Source organism: Chaetodon trifascialis, chromosome 1 (assembly GCF_039877785.1).
Source record: "Chaetodon trifascialis isolate fChaTrf1 chromosome 1, fChaTrf1.hap1, whole genome shotgun sequence".
Classification (NCBI taxonomy): domain Eukaryota; kingdom Metazoa; phylum Chordata; class Actinopteri; order Chaetodontiformes; family Chaetodontidae; genus Chaetodon; species Chaetodon trifascialis.
Window position 1 is genome coordinate 12,433,209 of NC_092056.1, and position 25,761 is coordinate 12,458,969.

At 41.7% G+C, this 25,761-nt stretch overlaps 2 protein-coding genes across 2 annotated transcripts; one reads left to right on the forward strand and one right to left on the reverse strand.

The window, feature by feature from the left end:
- Positions 1-358: 358 nt before the first annotated feature.
- tmem276b (transmembrane protein 276b) lies at positions 359-10,631 on the forward strand. The gene is made up of 4 exons (XM_070959379.1): positions 359-1,116; positions 4,609-4,722; positions 6,487-6,624; positions 6,842-10,631. Exons 1-4 carry the CDS (start codon positions 720-722, stop codon positions 7,087-7,089), a joined length of 897 nt encoding a protein of 298 aa, XP_070815480.1. The 5' UTR covers positions 359-719; the 3' UTR covers positions 7,090-10,631.
- A 1,083-nt stretch (positions 10,632-11,714) lies between these two features.
- gas2b (growth arrest-specific 2b) lies at positions 11,715-21,803 on the reverse strand. Its single transcript, XM_070966011.1, has 9 exons — positions 21,593-21,803; positions 20,336-20,445; positions 19,835-19,976; positions 18,626-18,689; positions 17,584-17,646; positions 17,479-17,533; positions 17,082-17,117; positions 16,876-16,983; positions 11,715-12,012 (listed from the first exon to the last, which is right to left on the reverse strand). The coding sequence occupies exons 1-9, from the start codon at positions 21,792-21,794 to the stop codon at positions 11,803-11,805; spliced, it is 990 nt and encodes a 329-aa protein (XP_070822112.1). The 5' UTR covers positions 21,795-21,803; the 3' UTR covers positions 11,715-11,802.
- Positions 21,804-25,761: the final 3,958 nt, after the last annotated feature.

Below are 25,761 nucleotides of genomic sequence, written 5' to 3' on the forward strand. Positions count from 1 at the left end.
TTTATATGCTGACCCTCTGCATGGGTAATTTATTAATTCTGAAAATTGTTTTGAACATTCAAACTTATGAAAACATGTAAAAATTGACATTTTATTCATATGTAAAAGCCTAAACTGCCAATAATCTATTATCTATTAGTTGAATTGATTGAGTCATAAAATCCACAATAAAATCTCCAGTAAAATTAGAACAAGCTTTGTTTTGCAGCTGTTCAATAAATCACACCTCTGGGTCGGAAAATAAATAGCCATTGATTTAAAAGGTTAATTGCACATGATTTAATTCTCCCTCCCTCGCACCTGTGCTTTACATGTTTACCAAATCCAAAAGGTGACCATTCAAGCATCACAAATGATCACTCCCCCAGAGCGGAGCAGCACATTCCCGTCCTCCCCATCCCGCAGCAACCTGGAGGAGAGAGAGCGCAACTACATCACTGCCCCTGCCTCCTCCTCACAGCGTTGGTCGCCATCCATCCCCTCTCCTCCTCCTGTACCATAACAGATGGTGGGAACAACATTGCATCCACCGGGTACCACAACAATAGACCGCAGCATCCAGTCCAGACGACGCTGGCCTTGCACCATCATGCGCCCAGTGCAGGACTGCGTGAGGCTCTGAGTGCCGTCGTGATTCATTTCACGCGGTGCCGCCGCCACCACCACGGCCACGGAGGAACCTTCTTGCGACTGTTTGGGCTCTCCATCGAGCGGGGAAGATGGCCGCTATGAAAATATTAACAGGCACAGGGCTCTTCTTGGCGTTCTGTGCGCTGGGGCTGCTCGCCATGGCGATCTGCACCGATTACTGGTACGAGACCGACGCGAGGAGACATCGAGAGAGGTGTAAAAACTATGCCAACAAGCGAAACGACCCAGGGTACATTTACATTTCAAACCACAACCTCCCCCTCCAGATGCCTCCAAAGAGCCTGGAGAGGAAAGATAACGGCCCAGATGCTGGTGCTCTCATCAGGGGGAAGCGGCACTTCCTGGCCGCAGCTTCTGCCATGGAGTCTCACTGCAGTCGGCAGTTTAACTCCACCATCTCCGGCCTTTGGAGGAAGTGTCACCGGGAGGGCTTCGACCTGGAGACCGAGGACCTTATTTACAAAGGTAAACAGTCTGAAGGCTGGCTTTTCTCGTGCGCACCAGGCCGTGATGCTCAGCGATGAGCTCACACCACAAACGCAGGATGGTACCGAGGCGCACGCTCTCCTCCTCACAGAGCTACATTTAAGGGTGATAAAACTAGATCAGGATGTCTTTTTTAGAAGCTTATGTCTCTAGTCTTTATTTGTGAATTTGGCTGGCCATGATGGTACTGAGTGAACCTCCTCTTTCTCAGCCCCTCTCTGAGATAATAGCCGGGCTCCTTTGCATCGATAAGAGACTAAACAACGTCTCCTAAAGGTTGCTGTCCAAAGAAACTGTGATGTCATAGTGCAAAAGAAGCTGGATCACTGATGGATCTGGGCTGAATTTTGGGACACAGCAGGGGAAACACTCAGTAGCTACAGCCATCCTCATGGAACAACAATGAGAAGCCATATTTCAGGCCTCACTCATTTACTGAATGCATTACCTGGTCCAGACCCAAGTCCTGAAACTGACCAGACACAAAGAGGGGAACCTCCCTGCGTGTGTGTGTGTGTGTGTGTGTGTGTGTGTGTCACAAGTAGCAGATGACTAGATGAGTTTTTATACATCAGTATACCTCAAAAAAGGGGAAAAAAAAGACACATCACTGATGGTTTTCTCTTCCATACATCGACTGAAAACCGTCAACTACAAAAATCAAAATCCATCTACAGCTTAGCCTGCATCACTTTATCTGCTCTAGAGATAATGAAAAAAATGGCACTTCTTGTCAAGTTTAACCACTGAAATCTGAATCTCATGTCTTTTCTAAAACTCAGATTCCAGATTAAAATCCTCTACAGCGTAAACTTTCAGTTCTGCTTTTAATAAGTATGAAATCTGTTTTTATCCACACACACACACACACACACACGCACACACACACACACACACACACACACACTGCACATAATGGCATCACAGTTGTGTTTTGTTCAACTGGCTGTACCTCTCAGTCCTACAGAGCTAGACTTTATGGCATGAAGACATCACTCCTCTACCTCTGCAACACATGCTGCCTTAATGAAGTCTGTTATTTTACCACTTTTGTCTCAGAAAGGTGTTGATTTAGTCTTATTTATATTCCAAGCTTCACAAAGATTTTGCAGTCTGACTGTATGTGTGTGATATTATGTCCACACCTTGTACTGTACATGCTGATAAACAACTCCAAAATGATTGTGGTCATATGACTACACTGTCTTTTAGCTCCAGCTCTTCTGGGTTATTCAAGATTCTGAGCTTCAAGCAGCCAGAATAAAGGTGCAGATTGAAATTTAGCTGAATTTCAAGTAAAGTGAAATTTATTCACAATTTGTGTTAGGAGCCAGAGAAGTAAATACTGGTTCTTATCTACTGTAAGTGAAGACATGACAGGATGTCTTATTCTTACGGTCATATTTATTCCTTTTTTGTAATTGCACTTAGTGCCAAGATTGGCTTTGATATCTGAGCAATTTGACATTGTATATAATTCATGTTTTCACATGTTATTTACAATCTGCCACTGGGTTTAAAGAGCCGGCTTTAATGTAAGGACTAATACATGTGTGTAGGAGAACAAAGTGGGAAATAAAAGGCTAAATAGATAGAGCTTTTCTACGTTTCCCATGTTTACTACATAGGAAATACATTTTCATGAGCTGGTGCATGTGTCAATGTGACATTTAAAAGTCACAGAAATGGCTTAATTGTCCTGAAAAAAACGAAAAGAGCTATGACGGTGCATGCAAACTGATAGCTTAACAGTGATCGTGCTCATCAGTCTGAAAGCATGAGAGAGGTCAGACGTCAACCACCAGGCAGATTTTTGTGGGATTGCTTTGAATTATAGCATGTCAGTACACTTAACAGGCCAACGAGTGCAGCATTGAACAAAACAGTGTTCAGGAATGAACTTCTCCGGCAGTGCTAACTGTGAACTTTGTGCACAGGTGCATAGGTGTCTGATGTTTGTCGACCCAAAACAATTACAGTCTCGAAGATGACATTCATGTCTGGAAAATAATAGTTTCTGTGTTAGACAATTCCTGCCGGTGTGGACTCCTATGTACTGTTAAATAATACTTAGCGTTTTGAACACATGCTGGTGATCTGTGCTGCAAAGTGAGTGTTGATCTTCACATTTCATTAGGTGTTCAAAGGAGCACATTTTTGTTCATTCGTATAGCTGTCACGTTTTGGAGGATGTTTGCAATACACTATCATTTAACACTGCACAGTGTTTTTGCACCCCACCCCATTAAGTTTTCACGTATTTTGGCTGATTAGACCTTCAGAATAAAGCTGAGCAGCGATATGATGGGAATTACAGGAAGTCAACAAACTCAGTGTATTAATAAGGATTGTCCTGAGATGTCCTGAGAAGATGTCCAATCAGGCAAAACAACTACAATCACCTGTCTGGATCTACTACAGGTGTGCAGGGCCAGGTCGCCAGCATTTTGTCAGTTATTGTAATTATAACACACAATTCCTGAAGTAGTCTGAGTATTGACTGAAGCCAAATTATCTTAAATCCTAATAAACATGCTCATGCTTTGTAGATGTGAGGTACTGATGTTCAATGTAAAAGATGCTACATAGTTTTCAGTTTCAACAGTTTTGATGTGCACTACATGCTTTAGATGAACCACAGACACATTGGCTTTTCTTCATCACATATGTCCGTAAGGAAAACATTAAATATTTGGATGTAAGTGGCACCCTGATATATAAACCTCTTTCTTCAACAGTAGCTTTGGGTGTCTCAACAAAGAGCATTCAGATCAAAGACTGGAAGATCACAGATCTGACTCTCAAAGAGTCCAAAAATCAGAGATTAACAAAGCTTGACAAAAAGCTTTGGCAAAAGGTCTGGGAATGTCATTTAATTGTGTTATGAAAACACTGAACTCCCGTTACAAAAGGAAGTATGTCTGCTGTGGTTGTAGCCTTCAGAACTGTGCTGTAGAAATAAGCCTCTTCTTTCCTAAAATGTGAAATGACCTTAGTGATGACTTCCTGGGAAATAGAAACATAAAGCTGCTGTATGTCTTTATGTATGAGGTATGAGCTGGACTACATGCTAGTTATACCAGACTGTGAATGATTATTTTGAATGCAGTTCATTGCACTGACCATCAAGTCAGTGTGAAGAGATTCACTTAAAATGGGCACAATCAAGGTTCTTTATGCAGCCATCGGTAGAATAATCCATATTCCATATTGTTTCCTAATCCCCCTCTATAACAGTGGTTGGGAACACGAGGTTAATAAGTCCACCTCAGTAAATTAAAACTCAGTGAGTGTGTAAAATAAATATGAGGCTTTTCTATCGTGGATGTATATTATTTCATAATCCCACAAGTGGGGCAATAGTTCAGAATGAGATTTTTACTTCAGCTCCTTCTTCGTCGCCTCTCTCTGCTCACATTAAACATTTTTGTGCTCCAGCTCTAATTGTCTCCATCATTTTCTTTTTGCCAGGAATAATTCAAAGATGCACCCCAGTCAAGTATCACTACTCCTCGTCCATCCTACCACGAAATCTACCCATCAACATCACAAAGACCATACGACAGGATGAGTGGCATGCACTCCGTAAGTCCGAACGTGTCTGTCCGTCTTTGTGGAGTTCATTGAACTCGTTGGTTTGCTGGTTATCTGTCCTTTGCATCTTTTGTGTTTATCCACACTTATTATATTTCTTCTGCTCTCTGCTTCTACTGAATTGAGTTGGCAGACTGTTTGGGCAATAACAAAGAAAACGATAAACAGAAAAGGTTGAGAAAATCCATAATCTGCTGTCTGATAATGGCTTCATTTTAGTCTTTGTTCAGTCACTGTTTAAAGATTTTATCCTCCAGACAAGCTCTTTGCATTCAGACGGTTTAGTTGACTCAGTTTTCTGAGTAAATGTGAAATTTGGCGTCCCCCAAGGCACAGCTTTGGGCCCTATCTTATTTTCATTGTACATGCTTCTTTCACATCAGACATTTTAAGTATTTTAGAATAAATCAGTTCTTATGTCTTGATTTTTCCATTTCAAAAATATTTATAAGATATTGTGCTTCTGTGTACAGCTGAGCTAGTGAAAGAAATTATCTCCCTGTGCTTCAGTCCTCTATAAATCGCTTCCATCAGCAGTTGCAACAGTAACGTTATTAACGTTGACAGATGAGTGCATTCAACCATAAAGAAACTGGTAACCTGCTCATTTCTTAATTGTTTGAAAGATTACTCTCATCACGTTCGAGGCACAGCTGCCCGTCGCTTCCTGAATGTATCACTGACCTGATAAGCCCTTTTCCCCTCATCCAGAGTCATGACCAGAGGTTATCGGGTCATCACTGTTACACAGCCGCGGGCTTTTGACTGGTTTATCTGAGGACAGATCAGTGTCTTCTTCTAAATCCCTCCTTGAAACGCTCGGATTGGCTTGTATTTCTTACTTGATATCCTTGTTCAGAGAGATTGACTGAGGGAGCTGTTTGACCTTGGATTGCATCAGCAGTGATTTTCAGTTTAACTTTTTTTTTTTCTGTTTTAAATTCAGTGTTGTGGATGTGCTGTGAAACAATCTTTTTTGAACATATGTAGCAAAACATTGTCTAAAATATTATATTATATATCTCTTTTTTTATGCACCACCTATATTAAATACACCAGATATCTCCTATTACTGTTTATATCATTATCATCCATTGCTGTTTTATCCTCTATTGTAGCTTGTTGGCACTATAGGGTGAAAAGAGACATCTAGTACACTTCTGATTTATTTAATTGTTATTATAATCGAGACAACCTTTTAATAAGTCAGCAGCAGGTGACCTAAATATCCAAAAATCTGAACTTTATCTTCAGATAAGTGTACGTTTTAGCATACATGGAGAATAAAGTTTCTAATCTAGAAAAAAGATTATTTAGTTGGGTTTAATCAGAGGTTTTCCATTAGCAGTTAGGCTGCAGACACATCAACTAAAGCGTCAGCCTCACTGGTTTTCAGTAATTTTTTGACATTCTAATTAAAAAAAGAATAATATTGCTGCCTATGAAGCCTTAAACCAGGTCATTTGTCGGGTTGTTGCATCACTCTTTTTCTCATTGATAATATAATTGATAGAATAATTTTCAAACGACCTGTTTGAGTGACAGATTCCAGCGTAAACACAGTGTAGGATGTTTTCCTGTATTTGTTGACAAGTATGAAGACAGTATTTGAATTTTCCTGTTTCTTTAAGCATACTGTGATCATTTGGGCTTCTGCATTCGTCCATAACATTAAGCTTTTAGAGAAGCTGACATTTTAAAGAAGACTCTTCAGTTTCACTGTTGGCTCAGTGATGTTTTCACTTCTGCTTGCAGATCTAAGAAGAATGACGGCCGGCTTTGTTGGCATGGCCGTGTCCATCATTCTTTTTGGCTGGATCATTGGAGTGCTGGGATGCTGCCAGCAGCATGACCTCATGCAATATGTAGCTGGGCTACTCTTTCTCATGGGAGGTACTGTGAGAGCACATATGCCAACATCCACATACAAGCATGCAGACAGAATTCAGATTTATTCAGTTTCTGTATTCTTTTGGTGACAGCTGAGAGCATCTTTCGGTTTACATGAGACAGTAGATTAATGTCCTGCAGTAATATGCTTCCTGCCCTGCAGTAAGACACATGAACATGGCATCCTTAAAATCACAGCTTGTCTCTTCTGCTCTCACAGGAACATGCTGCATCATCTCCTTGTGCACATGTGTGGCAGGAATCAACTTTGAGTTATCCCGCTACCCTCGCTATATGTACGGCCTCCCTGAGGACATTAGCCATGGCTATGGCTGGTCCATGTTTTGTGCCTGGGGGGGCCTCGGTCTCACATTGCTGGCTGGCTTCCTCTGCACCTTGGCCCCCTCCCTGAGCACACCCGCTCGCACGACGACCCACAAGCCGAGGCAGGAGAATGGAACCGTGTGACAGAGGCGTCGTGAAGCGACTGAGCCACCGAACGCACAAACCGCACCCTTCCAACCTTGATGTTTAACTCTGAAACAGTTTCTGTCTGATCACCATCTCACACCACCCTCGACATGTCCATCCCCCATCAGTGTTCAGTGTGCCTCAGAAGGAGCAACAACGCAACGACAAACTTCACACACCTTATCTCCAAAATGCCCAGGGGACCTCCAGGAACGCCAAGAGTAACACCCACAGTGACGTACGCCTGGGTCATGGCTCTCATAGCACAAATAAGACTTTTTTGTTTTGGTTCAGATGTTTGACACACTGACTTTACGGCGATCTAAAGGTGACTGTTTTCTCTGAAGAGAATTTGTCTTAAAATGGTGCTCTCTTAAATACATCAAGCCACATACTCTCCCACATAGCACACACACACACACACACACACACACACACACACACGCACCAGCACCTTCTTTTCCACACACACTTCAAGATGAATCATGGGAGAAATCCTTGGAAAGGAACAAACACACAAACATCAAGCCAGAGCATCATGTCAGCGTTCCTCTTTCAGTCGAGTGATGTGTGCTGTGTTATTGTCCGTAATGAAAAAAAAAAAAAAATCTGGCGTTGACTGCCCATTGCTTATCTTTAGTGTAGCACACTAACTGATATCAAACGTGAGCCCCGGGGGTTACGCCTGCAGTCTCTGCAGAGCACAAAGTGCATCGAGCAGCGCGGTCAGTACGATAAAATACACAGAAGTAAATTTGCATTGAAAAGCAAATTGTCCGACACTTCTTTAAAGATTCTGTATGTACAAATGCATCTCTGTGTAAATCCAGATCATCGTTTGTGTAAAGTAGATTTTGAATAAGAATGTTTGTTTTCTGTTTGTTTAGAAGTAACAACGTAGAGCGGATAAAGAGTTACAGGACGGTGCTGGGAGCCTGAATCCATTATTGGATTGGGCAACATAAAGGTATTTTGTGGTACCAAACTGACAGACCCGACCCAGTTGTTAACTGACAGCTGAGTCATAAACTGAGAGGAGCAAAAACAAGAAACCAAACTGTGGAGGAAGTGTTTGATTGCTTCATTGTTTACCCTCAATATTGGTCAGCCTTTTTGCATAATTCAAGCAAGTGAAGCAATTTTAGAAGAACGCCAGTGATCGGACTAAACACGAAAGCACAAGCTGCATCCCAAATCCTTCACCTAGTACAGTAACATAGTAACATCACACATTAGTAGAGGGCCATCATGTCTTGGCTAAAATTCGGCATCTCTGTCCCACAATGCAATGCACAGTGGCAATGGAGGAGCTGTTCAGTCTGATAGTTGTGTTTAAAAGATACGGACATCAGTGCAGTGGAAAAAAAATCAAAACCAAAAATAAAAACAAACAAAAAAACGGGTAAAGATTAAATAATGAATCAATTGACAGTTAAATTCCAAATTCACAGTTTAACTGACGTGTGGATTCACACACATCTTGTATCATTTCTCAATCAGTAAGATGCGAATTACTGTGTACTGACTTAAAGAATAGCACAATGTATTTTTATGTAGTAAGCGTAGGGACATGGGAGTTATACCTTTTCTCTTTCGCTTTTGTGATTCAATCGTTAAATAAAAAAAATACCTCCAAATCTGGTGTCAAAAAAAAAAGCACAAATAATCATTTAGAAAGACTCTTGACTCCAGACATACGTTAGAAACTGTATTCCAAATACACACCGTGTGCTCATTTTGTGTTTGACAAACTGGACTAGTTAAAATCACAAGCATCCACACTTTAATGAACACCATTGCACAACAATTACAAAAGCTGATGTGTTTTTTCCTTTACATGGATGCAGCTGCGTCTTAGTAGCAGTGAAAATAAAGTAATAAATTCACAGAAAAACATTTGGGATTTAAAATTGGAAGTGCTCCTTCAAAATGAACAGGTAAACACCTTGAAGTGTGAGTTAATAGGATAAATCAGTGAAATACACCAGTATCTGTGTACTAACTCCTAAACTGTACACTTCATCGTGTGTAGTCTGGGACGGGGCCATGCAACAAGCTGGTATGACTTTAGTTTGTTCAATGGAAGAAGAGAAGCTATTCTCTTGGCGACACGTATGGATGATAATAACACAGCAGCCAGTTTTCTGTTACGTAAATCTATATTTTTCCCCTCCCGGTCATTCTAACTAGTTTATTTTGAAGCTTTCAAGCTCACTGCAACTTCATGATATGAGAATATTACAGCCATGTGTGATGAAGTTTTTATAAATGTTGATTGCTGGAGATAAGTCATGAGATATTCTATCAACTATGTCAAATAACTTTCTTAGAAAAAAAAAGTGTTATAACGTGTATTGACAACACTGTGTGTGATGTTCAGTCCTTTCACCATCACCATTAACCTCCTCATGAGGCTACCACTTTCAGAAGTCGAGGAAATTAACCAAGGCATGATTGAAAACAGTTTCTTCAGTGTCTTGTTGAATCTTTGCACTTTGCTGGGTCTCATAAAAGTCTGTGAACCGGAAGTCCGAGCAGGTGGAGTTCTACATTATATGTTTGCGAGGCCACACATGGGAGCAAAAGATGATCAGAGCATGTACTAAGCACCCTGTTTTACAAAGAGTTTGGGTTTATACCATGTTGTGTGTTTAGGGTCAGTCGGTCTAGGCTCTTATTGTGAAAATATTTATGCCAGAAACAAGGACATGCCATAAATATAAAAACATTTATATCTATGGTCATTACACTGACTCCTGAGTCAGTGTTTTTCTGATGTCCTGCGACTCACAGAATGCTGTTTGGTGTTTTGGTTCTATAAAGTTTTAGTTCACACCCAAACTGAAACACAGTAATATAAGTATTACTGTTAGCAGTAAACTGTAATGTATAAGTACATGGTGCAAGTATAATGTGTTGTTAGGACTGAAGCACAATTGCACACAACTGTTACAAGTTTTTTGTGTATAATAGGTGGGAAAATCTGTGCACATGTGCAGGACTTTGTCAAAAAAGTATTACAAGCAAAAAACTTAAAATGCCCCCACATCAGAAAAATAGTAAGGATGCGAACACACGATGATGTCTGAATTTTAAAAACAAAGATTTTGCATTGATTGGATTGAGTTTCAGTAAAAAGAGCAGTAGCACACAGTAGCAAAATTTACAAAACAGTAAGGATAATGTCCTTAAGAGAACTCATGAGGTCAGCATAGTGTAACAGTGTATTTGAAATTGTTGTAAAAACTCTCTCAAGTGGCAACTTCCTGTGTTTCATAAGGAACTTAGAAATGCACTCTGTGCAGTGAGAGATGCCCTGTGAAAACGCCACCATTTAGAGTGGCACTTGTTTCAGTAGCACAGCTATTATTTTCTACAAGTCATTTATACTGGTTCAAACCACTGCAGATGTTACGTGGGGACTAAAAAGACATTACAGTCTTGCATGATCTCATTACAGTTAGTTTCTTTCAATATATTAAAACTTGTGTCCATTTTTAATTAATTTATTTTACTGAAATAAAATATGTAATTACTAATGTGTTGTGACTTTCAGTGTTTGTGCCTGACTTAACACACTTGTCTGAGAAGCCCCCCCACCCCCCACCCCTCCATTAATGTAGCGAGTAACTGTCCAAATCCTGCTGATTAGGCAGCAGTATGTTGTGTACTGTTATGTCTGTTGGCATGAGGTAATTCTTGTCCACATTGGAGATGAACATCCACAAGAGGTAAGACACTCATAACAGGAGTGTTGACAGCATGGAGACGACGCCTGGCCTTTTGTCACTGAGGACATGGTGCCATCTAGAGGGAGGACTCCATGTTTCGTGTCTTTGCCTCTTTCAGGCTGAGGTGCTAGACTCGCTCTGCTACAGGTAAATGATGGAAAAGTAAACGAGAAACAAGAAACACACAAGTGGTTTTTGCATCTATGGTGTAATACAGAATATTAAATAAATGACAAAATTATGATACATACTATAAGATCAAAATATTGTAAGCTGTAGTTTAGGTTGTACAAGATTTTCCTTCTTTAAAACAGCATTCAGACATTAATTTTTTCTGAAGTTTATTCTGAACAGCAACGTTTTGTCCAGTAAAATCAGAAACATGCTAAAAATAATTGCATACATTAAAAGTCACTATGCATAGATCTTTAAAACTTCTACTCAAACTGCTGCTTGATCGGAGGCATTCAAAACACAAAAGCTCAAACATACATTTAAACTACAGTACCATGGTGCTAAACACATCACAGCTGTATGCTTTCTAACTAAAGAGTACAAACTCCAATGACGTTTCTGCATACAGTGCTACACAACGATTATTGTCATTATCAATTTAACCTGCAGTCTAAAGATATTCAGTTTACTGTCATGCATGACAAAGAAAATCAGCAAATCCCCACAACATAGCAGCTTGAAGCAAATGTTTGGTATTTTTTCTTGAAGACTGACTGAGACAATTATTTGATTAGTAAAATTCACTAATCGTTGCAGTCGTGCAGCTTCACTGCCAAGTTCTATCAGCAGGTTTGAGGTGTCACCTAAGAAAACGCTTAAAAAGAGTCGGATTTCTTATAAAACTTGAGGTAAAAGGGATTTGGGCTCTGTGTTGAATCATTAATCTTGTACCTTTTGGTCTGATTAAGTGAAATGTTCACAGCTGCTGCCCAGAGATGGAAGCGAAGGTGAGCATTATGTGAGTCTACTTCTTCCCATGGTAATGGGCACCGACCACCATGTAGCTGTCAGGTGAGATGTTCAAACTGGGCGGTTTCGCTTTGTGCCTGTAGACCCTGACCTCAGATCTGCTGACCGGTCCTGCTCCTCTGCAGGGGTCGTGTTTCTGCAGGTAACTTCTGAAGGTCTCCCAGCCTCCGCCTACACGAACCATCACATGACGCTCATTCAGCATCTGCAGAGGTGACACCAGACAGAACAGTCAAGGAGGGAAAGCCAGGAAGTAAAGAGTGCATATATTTTCTGGCTGATATATTGCCAAGATGTTTATGAATTCTCAATTATATGAAAAGCAATCACCCCTGCACACACACACACACACCAATCTAATATTTACAAGCTTCTTGTTCATGTGTAGCGCGAGCTATGAAAGGCAAATGATCTCCCAGATAGCTTTGTCAAAATCTCATTAAACCAAATGAAACAACACCTCGTGGCACCAGCTGAGCACACACACCGGACTAATCCACATATGAACACGCACACACACACACATATGCAGTGACACACAAAGGCACACCCACATGGATCTGCTCACAAACACAAACCACCTAATAAACAGCATTTTGAATAAAATGATGACTGTAAAGCCATCATCTTTCAGCAGAAGTTGCAGAATAGGTCAGTTGTGTCTGAATCAACACATCCTTCACAGAGAGCCGTGCTTACAGCTGAAAACCAACTGCTGCCATGGCAACTACAGCCACAATATAAAGCCTGGGAGGAAAAAATGAAAGGAGAAATTGAGATGAGTTCAGCGCAGACCCTCAACTCCCAGCGGACATTAACATTCCCAGGAGGCCTTGCAAAGCCATCCGTTGTCCTGTCAGCACCAGCCCAGCCCTTCTTGCCTTATCGCCAATAAACCCTTCATTACGGAGCCATTAAGAATGTGATAATACAAGCAGATCCACTCTTCTTATGTGTGTGTGTGTGTGTGTGTGTGTGTGTGTGTGTGTGTGTGTGTGTGTGTGTGTGTGTGTCATGGGTACAGGCTAAAGAAATCAATGGTACAAGCGCAGGCACACGCAGGCGGCGACAGAGGAAAGCCCAGACGTGGTCCATTTCAGCTGTCATCCTGCAGATTAAAATGTTGAGGTTGACAGGGGTCAAGTCTGACATCCTGAATAAACCACTCTCCTGTCACACACGGAGGGAATGTAATTCTGACTGATCTTCAGTCTCAAAAATTCAGTCAACATTCAAAGTTGATTTTCTAAAGAAATAAAACAAATCCATCCTAACAACTATTATTTTTTGTCAGTGTTTGCTCTAAATTTTTTGCTTGCATTTTAAACCTTTTATCTGATGTTTTTCTTCTCACTTGATTGCTGGTTAGATGGTTTTATATATGTTGTGTCTGATAAAATGAAGTTGGCATTTGTCTTTATACATCAGAACTGCTTCAAAGCAGGGACTCGTGTTGGCCACCAAATACCAACCTGACATTTAATGAAGAACATTCTGTATGTTACTGTGCTGTGACTCCTTTCTGTACTGTAATATTGAACACAAGCCCTCTTTGTCAGACAGACTCTTTATTTCTGTCTCTACTACTTCCCCCTCCCCCCTTTACGTCTCTGTACAAAGTGTGCTCCGTCTGCAGCCCATAAACTACCGTCTGGATTCCCCTGTGTCCTCCCTGGCAGCTCCATTGATTCCCTCTCTCCTTTCCTGCTGAAAGATGCATGAGTGTACTCAGGGAAGAGGAGTCATTCACACACCCGCCAGTAGGAGGCAGCCTTTAGCCACATCCACCGCCTTTGATGCTATTGCTGGGTACAGTCAGTCCTTGTAAAATTTACAGTAAAGGGACCATCTAAGCCACATTATGCTGTATGAGCTGATGCAGGAATATGCGTCTTATCTCTGTTCATGTTTGCTGCAAAAGAGGTCTTGATCTCAATGAGACCAAAGTTACACACAATACAGACCGTAAGCTGGGGCCTGTATGTTTGCAAGCCCCTGGTACAGCGCACTGATTAGTCTATAGACAAACAATCGAGTGTTATATTGTTATATTAAGAAAAATGACTTGACTCATCGTGAAGGTTGAGGACAAAGATTTAGACAGCCGTGCACCAGTTTCCATGAAATGCTGCACAGACATTCATGGTCCCCAGAGGATGCAGCCTAACAACTTCGATCCACTAATTTTTCCATGATGAGGCACATACTGTGATATGTCATGACATTTTGTAGGGCTGTTCATGGTCCCCTCAGGATAATTTGTTGTAACAGGTGAATATTTTAGAGAATGACGTTCCCATCAGTCTCAGCTGTAGTTTGTTTTAATGCTAATTAGCATAACTTAGCATAAACGTTGAACATGGTAAACATTATACCTGCTCACCTCGTTCACATGCTGACGTTTGCATTCCGCTCACCACAGTCCCTAAGCGCAGCCTCACAGAGGCTAGCATAGCTAGCATGGCTGCTCACTCTTAGTTTATTAACATCATACTTGATATTTAAAATGGTACCTATAAGCTCAGGAATAATAATTTTTCATCCATTTCTCTTATAAAATGAGGTCAAAGGTCACGTACAGAAAAAAGCCCCTGGAGCTTCTAAGGGGTTGATGTCTTGCTCAAGGACACTTGACAAAGGAGGAGGATGAGGCAAAATGCAAGACTGAAGGTGACACAAATAAAAATCATCCTGATTTTGGTCCTGATGTTTCTCAGATGAAACCACTATTCCAAAAAAGAAGTTTTAATTTTTCTTGTATTTATTTATTTATTTATTTATTTATTTATTTATTTATTTATTTATTTATTTATTTATTTATTTATTTATTTATTTATTTATTTATTCATTAATCTCTTACGTAGATAGCATGATAAGCTGAGAATTTATGTGGCATGATATTGTGAGGTATCTGAATGTCTTTTCCCTCCACTGACACAGACAGTATCCCTGATACAAAGCTGAAGGAGAGCCTAATTGGGCACAGAGAAGAAAGAAAAGCCTTCCTCTTTTCTAACACCAAAGAATGGCAGAGCACTCCAGGGCCAGCATGATTGAATAGCCTCCAGAGGGAAAAAGGGGGGGGGGGGGGGGGGGGGGGTAGAAAGTTTACATGTGAGGAGGGGCGGTCATGCTCAGCCGCTCATTAACAAGCTGTCTGATTAAACCCCTCACTAATGACTGTGTCTGGGTAATCAATAGTATCTGCTCTTTAAAAAGGTCTGTACACACTGAATGGCACGCTCTCCTAGGAGCTGCACAGGGGTTATCATGGTATATGGTAATTGAGGATTATGGTGCGTCTCCCTGCACATACGTAGGCAGCTGTGAGCTTCAAGGTAATGGATGGAGTCAGGGTCGATGGGCTGCGGCGCTCTATTCACACAGCTGAGATGTGTTTGCTTGTCAGCGGTGAGGCGAAAAGGGAATGGAGCGTCCACAAACTAGTAATTATAGCTTGAAACTGACAGATGGACACAGAGTTATGGTGAAACATTGCATCTGCAAGGCGTCATAGAGGTGATGAGCACAAAAGGTGAACAGTTGAGGTAGAAAAACAGATTTGTGATGTATTGAAATATGAAATAAATATTTTCTTTTCTCACAGAAGCTATTAGCATGCTTTAGTTATCACAGTTTTACTGCCTCAGTGTGTTGCGCTGTTCAAACACGTGCCCTCGTGTGCTGAGGAGAAACAGGTGTGTTCTGTGACTTGAAAGGGTGCATTACTTTCTAAATGGGCAGTAAAAGTATGTGGTCCATCAGTTAAAATGTAGCTGTAACTCCCTTGTAAGCAAACTGACACTGACAGCATTGATTACCAGTTTGGAGAGTGCTGGGTCAATACAATTAACACCTGTCACCTGTGTGATTCTATTTAACATAGAAGACACACATTGTCTGTTTGAAAGTACTTTTTTATCGCTTTATGGACAACACATTATTAAGTTAATATGCTATATACAGTGTGTACTAAACATACTCTGAAGCTGTTGTATTTTCTCTTTGGAAGGACAGATGCTTCTTTACAGACAGCAAACTAAAACCTTCTTATAATCAAAGCCCTCCCCGCTCATATGTGGGCTTGAACTCCCGAGTGGGCTGCCATTTGAACCGCACACAGCGGTCATATCTCCGCAAAATCATCCTGAAAGAGACGTGTTTGTTTTTCCGTCAGGTTTGAACTCTTTGCTGAAGGTCTATGTACTGAATAAAATCATTGTCAGCCCAGTCTTATCCTGACCATTGGTTGCCAAGCAACCCTGCCTCCCAGAAGGCCGTTCCTCGAGCCTTTGTACAGACGCGTACGTGTGGTGCACGACTCCGGGAGGCTGAAAAGCACCTACGACTCCATCCCAAATGACTGCAAATCAGTCGCTCTGACATGCAGCACTTGTTGCTGACTCAGCTGTTGATTAATAACCTGAAGGCCTTCACACCTCATATTATTATGCACAGCAGCGTCTATGACGCATCTTCATCAGTTTACATTCACAAGTGATGGTATTAAAGCATAAAGCCAGAATTGCACACACCAGATTCCACATTGGTGTTTCTAATTTTACCTCACAGCGGGTTTCATTTAATTATTTTGCAACTTTAATATCTTATTAAACAACACATCTGCAGTATTGTCAGAAGAAAACCAACCTTGTCCTGCAGGACATACATTGATACATTAGTTTGTTTACCATATTATGTTTTGATGGGAAACACATTCACTGCCTGGATAATGTTCAGTGGCAGTGCTTACTCAAGCGTAGGAAGCGCTAAATTTATCATTTACATACAGTGTATGTCCATATATTTTTGCACTGCACATGCAGGGAGGAGGTGAGGGTGGAAGGTGGTCAAACAAAGTGCAGCACTTTGATACAAGAGAACATGGTTCACAACCTGAGGGTCGTCTGTTGTTAGGTTTAGGAAACAGAAAGATTTTGGTATTATCAGTACGTTTTCTCATTATCTTGATAGTAATGAAGAATATTGTGTCTCTCATTAAATGTATTTAAAATAATAGTACATATAAATAAATTCTCAAAGACAGGATTAGTGTGAACACACTTACTCGTATGTACAGAACTTTATCCCCTACTCGATAGCAGCCTTTAGGTTGCTTCTCCACCAGGAATCTGTTAGGACAGCTGCAGGGGGGATTTTCGATAATGTTTCTCACCTGGAACACATCAGACAGAGAAAACCAAGTCCAAACGTACATACTCAGCTTTAACAGCAAGATTCAAAAGATTCATTTCCTGGAAATTTAATACATACAATATCATCCAAAATGTTGTTGGTGCCTGCGCTCCTCTGGCTCGTGGATTTGCTCAGGAAACGAGGAGTCAGGGCTGCAGGAGGGGAGGTGATGGGAGGCGCAGCTGTGGGAGTGTGTTTGTTTATTGTATTGGAGGAGACTTTGGCAGTGGATACCAGCGCTTGGCCTGGTGAGGGTGCTGCCAGTGGAGCTGAAGCAGATGTGTTAGTGGTGCAGGATGAAGAGAACAAAGGTGTTTGTGTTGAGGCTGTGGCGGTACAAGGGTTAGAGGCTGAGAGGGAGGACGGAGGTGGAAGTAAACATGTAGGCACTGGGTTTGTTGTGGCTGATGGAAGATCAGAGGCACAGGAGGCAGGGAGGGTTTCAGACACACATGTTGTGCTTGGAGTGAGGGGCACGGGTGGAGGAGGAGGAGGAGGGGAGGGGGCTGGGGGCAGGGATGAATACAATGCTGTAGGAGGAAAAAAAGAAAAGGGCAGACGGGATGATGGAGATAAGCACCCCGCCTCCTCCCTCTCGATCTCTCTCTCCAACTTCACCAGCCCTGGAGGCTCCACTCCGTACCTGAAAGAAAGGTTTAACAAAAACATATCAGAAAATGTGTGGATATATTAACAGTAAATCGCACAATAGAGAATAATGATTCCCAACCGCAGGTACCTGAATCCCATTTACTAGGGAGCATGTGGAAAGACTGTGGAGTAGGCTAATGACCCAGTAATTTTGGTTTCTAAATTTTGTTTCTTTTATCTTCTGATACCCTTCTGACCTAAACATTGTTAATTCAATTGTATGAAAAATATATTGTAATAATATAAACTTTTATATAAATGAGCATTAAAAAGCACCCAGTTTAAATTAATTTTGAATCAAATTAACACATCTGGAACATGGTGAGTGGTGTCGATGAAGTGTTACCTCAGCTCATCAGTAAGTGTGCGAGGAGGATAGAAAAGGCATTTAACAGGTTGAAAAACCGTCCAAAACTGCTGCTTTACTGATCTGCATTGGTTCAAATGTTGAAGCATTTTGCATCTTTGGACATTAAAACCTGTTTTTAGATATTTTGTCTTCATCAGTAGATGAAGGACACTTTCTTTGACGTTGTGCTTGTTGTGGCACAATCTGATGTCGCCAATCGTGATGTTACAGCTGTGCAACTCGGTCAGAGTCTATTTCAACTTAAACCATGATGTTAGCCAAAACTTAACCAAACTGTGACAGAAAACTGAGACTAAGAGACTAAAAATAATAGTCATAATAAAGTCAACAGTATAATAATAAGTTCCAGACGTTACAGGTGAAAATCCTGTGCTTGATCCATTCATCCACTGTGACCTGCTCCCTATGAGGACTTTCAGGTGCAATGGTGATCCTGGATCAGCATTAACTACGATGTTGTTGACACCAACATGGCCATACCAGATAAACCGACTGTTGTGTGGTGAAAATTTCAGCCCACAGTTTTCTGTCTTTCAGCTATGATTTCCGTTTCAGGAGTGGCACCATGGGTGGGGCAGTTCTTTTCTTTTTTTTTTGTTACCTGGCTGCAATCCTTCCAAGCTCCATCAGGCACAGGCACACCTCCCGAGGCTGTTTATGGAGGACTTCGCGCAGCACATGCATGGAGTACAAACAAAGAGAGCGGGGTGGAAATAAAAAACAGTCACTCGTATGAAAGGAAAGATGTTTCCGGAGATAAACATCTGTCTGTGTCAAAAGAAAACAGGGGCTGCAGTCTGAACAGAGAGGGCACATTTCAGGAGGTCTCTATTGTGAACCTCGATCTTTGAAGCTGAGCAGGAATTCCTGATGCAGCTGAGGGCATAAGGGCATGAAAGCTTCAACAAGTCAGCTTCTTACCTCCAGTCCACCATGCAACATTAAAAAAGGGGGCTCTGCTCTGACTGCTCTGCCCTTAGTTCATTTCTTAAGATGCCCGTTGGTTGAGCACGCAAAATTTTAAAAAAAGTAATAAGCAGAGAGAACATCAATATCAGCTGCGGTATTTTATTTCCATTCACCTGCATTTGAGATCCATCATTGCATCCTGGCGGCAGCGAGAAAAGGACACGAGAGAAAAGAAAAAGAATAACCATCTGCTTCTTCATGTCACTGAGGCAGTAACATGAAGCCTGTCAAAGCACAGTGAGCTCACTCTCCCCATCACTCAATTAGTAAAGTGGAGTAGGTTAGTCTGCCTCTGAGGGGCTGAGGGTGCGGGGCACTTATTGTTGGTGGGGATTAACTTGCACATTATCATTCTCACGCATCTGCCTCCTTGCGTGGACATGCCCGAGTAAGAAGTGCATAAAGAAGAGTGTGTTTAATGATACAGAACCATGGTAGCATGTTGACTGCAACTGGTGTTCCCCTCAGGCACACAGAGCATCATACACACAGAAGCTGTAGGTGAGATGTGATACAGGGAGTCTGAAACACATATTCATCACGAGTCTGTCGCATTTGGAAGGTGGAATGAAAGACTGAAGAGGAAACATGATGTTCTCACAGAGCAAATAGACAACAGCTGATGGCAGATAAGCGGTGTTGTGACTTGTTTTATTATTTCTGCCTCAGTGAGGTGAATCTCAAAAGTCTAAAGATTTGAATTTAATCACTAACACACAACAAAGTGCTGCATGACTTAATTCACTTCAGGTAAGCTTCATCACTTCAGGCCTTTATTGGTGAAAGAAAAAGAAGAATAGTCCCAAGCTCCTGAACTCTGCAATCTCCGGTCTTAACTCACCCAAATCCTCGGACTCAAAAAGGTAAGCCTCGTCAACGCCAATCTTTCGACACCAGTAGAGAAAGTTGGCGGTGTTGTCTCGGGCGAAAAATGACCCAGAAGTTGCATCAGCTCGCCAGTGGATCACTCTTCTCATGAAGGGCTGTGATTGTTTTCAACACACGCACACACATAAAAGTATATATCCGCAGACACACACACACACACACACACACACACACACAGACACACACACACACACACACACGCTTGTACCCAGTGTTTTGTGTGTATGGAAGACAAATCAGGAAGACAGTGTTTTCAAAAGGCGATCTCGTGCAAGGTGAGGCTAAGTAACAGGAAACATGAACAGACATGGACGACTGCTGACTACACCACCAGACACGACATCACCAACCTCAGTCCTGACCTGCTTTGACCATTTAAGTTAGTTTATTATGAAAAAACTAACATCCTCATGATGACTTCAACAGTCTGTGATGTGTTGTGTTGTTGCAGCACCTTTCCATTGCTGGTGTGGATCATCTTCTCCTGCAGCAGCTGTGCTAGCTGACAGAGGAGAACGCCGTCATCCAGTCTCTCCATCAGACTGTCCACTGTGAGGTCCACACCTGAAGACCCACAAACACTGAGTTAAACACAGTAATTCATAGTCGCCCTATAAGATACTCACAGCTAATCCTCACGCACACTTAAAATATCAAGATACTTGTACTAGCTCAAGTGCATCAGAAGGTCGTTGCATTTCTGCCCCACTACAGTTTTCAGTCTGCAAGGTTTTCTAAAAGTGAGGAAGTAATGAGGTGAAAATGCAAAGGAGCTGGTGATTATTGCTGCCAGGTGTCTCCCTGACTCATTAAGTAAAGGTGAAACCACACATTAGTAAATTCCCAGAAATCTTTTGACCGTACTGCTACCATATTTATTCATCTCATAACAGCACAGTCTTTGTTGTTGAGCTTATGCTGCATAAACACATATGTGCATAGAAAACCTTTATATCAAAAGGAAGACTTTTTCAATGTCCCTCTTTTTAATAGCTCTGCAAAATATCAAATGTACCCCCAAGAATTCTTAGTTTGAGAAAAGCTGTGAGGCTGCAAATATCGAGGAAATCAGCTTTAATGTATTCGTCCTCACACATCCAAAGCTCTTTTCTGATTGTATAGCTCTTCGTCCTGCAAGTGACTTTGACATGCTTTCCATTTTTTTGTAGTAGCATCAGTCAGAGACTCATTCTGTTTGAGTCTTGTCACTTTCCAGACGCCGTCCAACAGGTTGGGGCATGTGCAGACCCTTTATGTTTCCCCTTACAATCTAGTAAAGTGGGAAGAAACATCCCTTTCCCTGGAGTTCCAGCCACAGTTCCCCTCATGCAGAGGTATTTGAAGGATTTGGGATAATAAGTAGGTTAATGTGCCTCCGTGTTTAACGTGACTGCAGCTTTTTAACCAGTTCTTCAAAATAAAAGCCCCAGCTCCAAACTCCCAAAGGTCATTCATCTTTAGAAACCTGAAGTGATATTTTGATGTGTTGAATATCCCTTATGCTAAAGTTTTTAATTGGCATTCCCTCCTTTAATGTAGCTTCACAGTCAAAAACAGCAGTGGGTATATGGTAAAAGAAAAGGCATGTTTCCAGTTGTCTGTTTCATAGACTTTTACAATCAGGTAACTTCTTGTGTTGGGAATCTTTTTACTGTCGATGATGTCCAGACAGTGCAGTTAACATGAGTTTGGCATCAATGGACTGTCTCACCCAGGAGGGCGTTGAGCCAGAAGGCTAGGTCTTCTTTCATGGGCAGCAGGCTGGCGTCGTGGCGGAAAGGCAGCCACTGGCTGTACTCCTGAGGACTGGAGAGGCCCGGACCAGAGTGTCTATACTTTGGACTAAGAAGACAGCTCATCCCCAACCCGGTCAGGTGCATCGGGCTCAGAGAACCGTCAAGGCTGGTGTTCATCGCTTCCACCTCACTGTCCATGCTTCAGCTCTGATCGGTGTTTGACGGATCCTGGTGGGCCAAATAACACATGTTTCGTTAAGTTTCGATTCTGACATTTTACATTAGTCTGTCTCATCCACTGCAAAGGAGGCAGTCTATATAAAAGCTCAGGGAGACGTGTTTGCCAAATCAACTGTCCTGATCTTTGAATTCTTTTCTCTTGTAAAACTGAAAAACACTGTTTGAAAACACTTCAGATACAGTGCAAATCTCATCTTTGTGTCACTTGCTGAGGCTTGTGTTTGACTGTGATGTCTCATTGTTGTCAATTGTGATCATCAAGAGACACCATCAAACAAGTCCCAGAGGTGAGCCTGCCATGGCTAAGGTTAAATTAATTAAATCACAAATACAACATTAAGACACATAACATTTGAAATGACAAGTGAAACAATGTGTTACTGGTGTGTAAAGAAATGTAAGATAAATGCACAACCACAAAAAATACAAGGTTTCAGCAGTTTGAGTTCAATTAAAATTTAAAATTTAATGGGTGCAACTTCCCACTTTCAGTTTCAGACATGTTGCCTTGTTGAGCTGTGACGGTGGATATTTAGCTTGTTCAGGCTGATGTGAAAAAATGCGAGTCTATCCTTTAAGAAAGCAATAAATGAATAAAACTTAATGGTTTTTAGACTAAGAATAGTGGGACTGCAAACACAGAGCTGTCTTACACACATACAAAAACAACAATACACGCTGAAACAGATTTTGCACCAAGCAATCCACACAATCATTAATCAAAGGGATTAAACTGACTGACTGCAGGCTTAATAAGATGTATAGCTACAGCCCCGAGCCAGTCTTCTGGTGCCGCTACATGGCTCATTTGTCCTGTTCCCAGGACAGTCTCCATCATAAAGCTTAGCCCCATGCAGAGACATGCTCTGACTGCCAGTAATATTCGCTGCTAATCAGCTGGAATTAAGACAACAACACATGCAGTGGGTCACTGGGTCTGCTGGGTAATGTACAGTAGAGGCAGGGGCCCGCTTCGTGCCAGATGACTGACTTAAAGTTACATGACTAAGCAGACATTCAGACTGAAAACAGCCCTGCATTAAAACAATGCAGGGGGCTGCAATGGTCAATTTACTGATGAGACATTACTATAATACTATAAAGCTGAATTTTACACTGTTGGAAAGCTATGGGGGTGGCAGTTATTTTATCTTTTGTTGCAACAATCACAGGGTAAACAGTGTGTTCACATTACAAAGTAATCCACCAGGACTGTGAGCGTAGATGTATTTGATTGGCCAACACAGTGCCTTGCTGGGTCACATCATGTTGTGTTGCTACATCTGCTACGTCTGCTGCGTTTGCAGACTACAGGCCTGCAGTTTTCCATGTAGGGCTACTCTTCGCTCTGAACGTGGCTTGAGAGGTGTGCTTTGAGCTAAATGCTAACATGATTAACAGTGCAAACATGCTTATGTTTAGCAAGGAAATTGTTTTATACCACCTAAGTTCAGTGTTTAAGCCTGCTAACATTTTCTGATTCACAAAGACAATGCACAGCTGGGACTGATGAGAATGTAATTAGTTATGTAGTCTTGGATAAATAGTTGCAGAGGTATTTCACTCAAAACCACAAATATTAACCTCATGTTGGTGCTGGAGGAAAAGCCAGAGGATCTGCAAAGTCATTGGGATTCATCCTCTGGGCACCATGAATGTCATGTCCTTCCAGAAGTTCAAGACATTTCAGCCTGGAGTGGCGGACTGAACGAGAGATGGCCATCCCTACAGCCATGCCACTGCTATGGCTCACTAACAAAGACTTTATCTTTAGTAAAACACTCAAGTGAAAGCACATCTGGAGTTCAGATGTTTGGGAACCAGACAGGCAGCATCACACCCAGCCTTTTGTGCTCAGTTGTATACAGTACCACCTGTATTTTTGCCTTAGAGTAGCTGTGGCTCAGTGCTCATCATCATGACCGGTTCTAGAGGATAGAGAGTAGTTTACCGTAAAGCTTCCTTACATCAGCAAACACCTGACAACAAACCCCTCTCACATCGTTACAGAGGAAGTAGGGCAAAGACATACATACAGTATGTACACGTCAGTGAATTCTGGGCTCAGGCTGTGTGAGATAAATGCGAGGATGTTATAGACATACGATTCTGACTAGAACTAGTGAAAAGGGTCTTTTGTAAACACATCGTGCAGATGTGGGACAGGTATATGTGGAGGGGGCTGCCTGCCAAGTTGGAGGCTGGTTTACAGGTTGACCAGCAGGGCATGAGAGCCTCTGTCTCTAACTAAACATCCAGGTGCAATATTCACACCTCTGCTACAGGATGCCTCTGCTGGGAAGGGAAGGCAAAGGTCACCCACTGGCCTAGCTCTCAGACACTAGCAGCCTTTATACGCCTGTAGGGCTGAGGGTCCATGTCTGTAAACACATCACACACACACACACACACACACACACACACACACACACACACACAGGCCCGTGCATGTATCAGTGTTTCTATTGCAACTCACTTAATTTGCACAACCTTTAATGTCTCCAAAGTAAGACTTGCTTCAGTGGTACTTCACAGCCTTTAATTGTGTTTTCTCAATAAAAGCAAACAGCCTAACAGCCGGTTGTTAGCGGGAAACAGCTATAAATTACACACCAGCCACGTTGAAAAATGTGTGCAAAATGACGGATCTGAGCTGAAGCGTTGGCTTGAATACCTGACCGTGTGCTGCATGTATGTAAGATGACAGGGTGATTGATGATTTGGTGTTCGTCTAACGCTGGTGTCTCCTGAGAATGAAACCAAAGCTCCTGGCTGGTAAACAACTAACTTCACAACTAGCTAACAAAATCCAGTTTCCTTACATGACAGCTGCAGCTCTCATGTTTACTTTGGAAAAGGCGAAAAAAGAAAAGTTAAAGGAGGAGATCTATCAGTGGAAGAATCATCTCTTCAGTCAGGAACATGCTTTTTATGAATTTCAGCATTTGCCTTGAGTTTGCTGTTCTGGTATAACCTGCAGGCTTGTGCATTCTGCTTGTGTCTTCACAGCCCCTTGAAAAAAAAAAACTACTCATAAAATATCAAGATTAATAACTTCAAGTGGATGTCCAAAAGCACTGCTGCCAGCAGCAGCTTTGAGTCAGTGATCTGCTGTCTCAGGTGTCAGCTGTAGGATTGTTCCTGCTTAAAAGAGGTCATGTAAAACAAGTGAGAGAGTAACAGGGGTTGAATGGATACAACTGCATAGCGGAGGTATAGTTTTCAGCTATAGTGGCGCTCTCACCCCATGGCTTTCCTTCAGCTGCTTCTAGACTAAATAAACCTCATATCAACACAGGATGGAAAGGTCTGTCGCCTGCTGCTGTTCATGCACCCTGAACAGTGGGGAGTCGCTGCACCCCAGCCCCAGAGAAACACAATAAAACACAATTTTAGCAGCAAGATTTTAAAAAGAATCCATAAAAAGTCCAAGGATCAAACAAACAATGATCACCTCAGGACAGTCTGCCCATTGAGTTCTGACTTTTTGCTACCGAGGCTGTGAAGGGTCAGACACCACGAGCATGTCGGAGGATTCATTTCTGCACTGACATGCTGGACGCTCGTGTTTCAGAACTCACATTCAAACACGTGTTTTCTTCTGACCTCGTTGCAAAATGACCATGTTTTAAAAAACTGCTTATTCTAGATATCTCCAAATGAAAGAAAGAAAAAGAGAGCACTGTGAGTTCTTTTTATCGTTGTGATGTTAGATTATGAAAAGCATAATTTGACGAGTGCTAAATCCCCATATAAAAACATAGAAGAACTGACTTCATGAGTTGTTTTTGAATAATTTTAAACTAGTTTTTTTTTGTTTTGTTTTTTAATTATGTAAGCCTCTCATAAATGAAATGGATAATAACATTTTACATCATCTTATAATGAAAAATTATGCCTACCA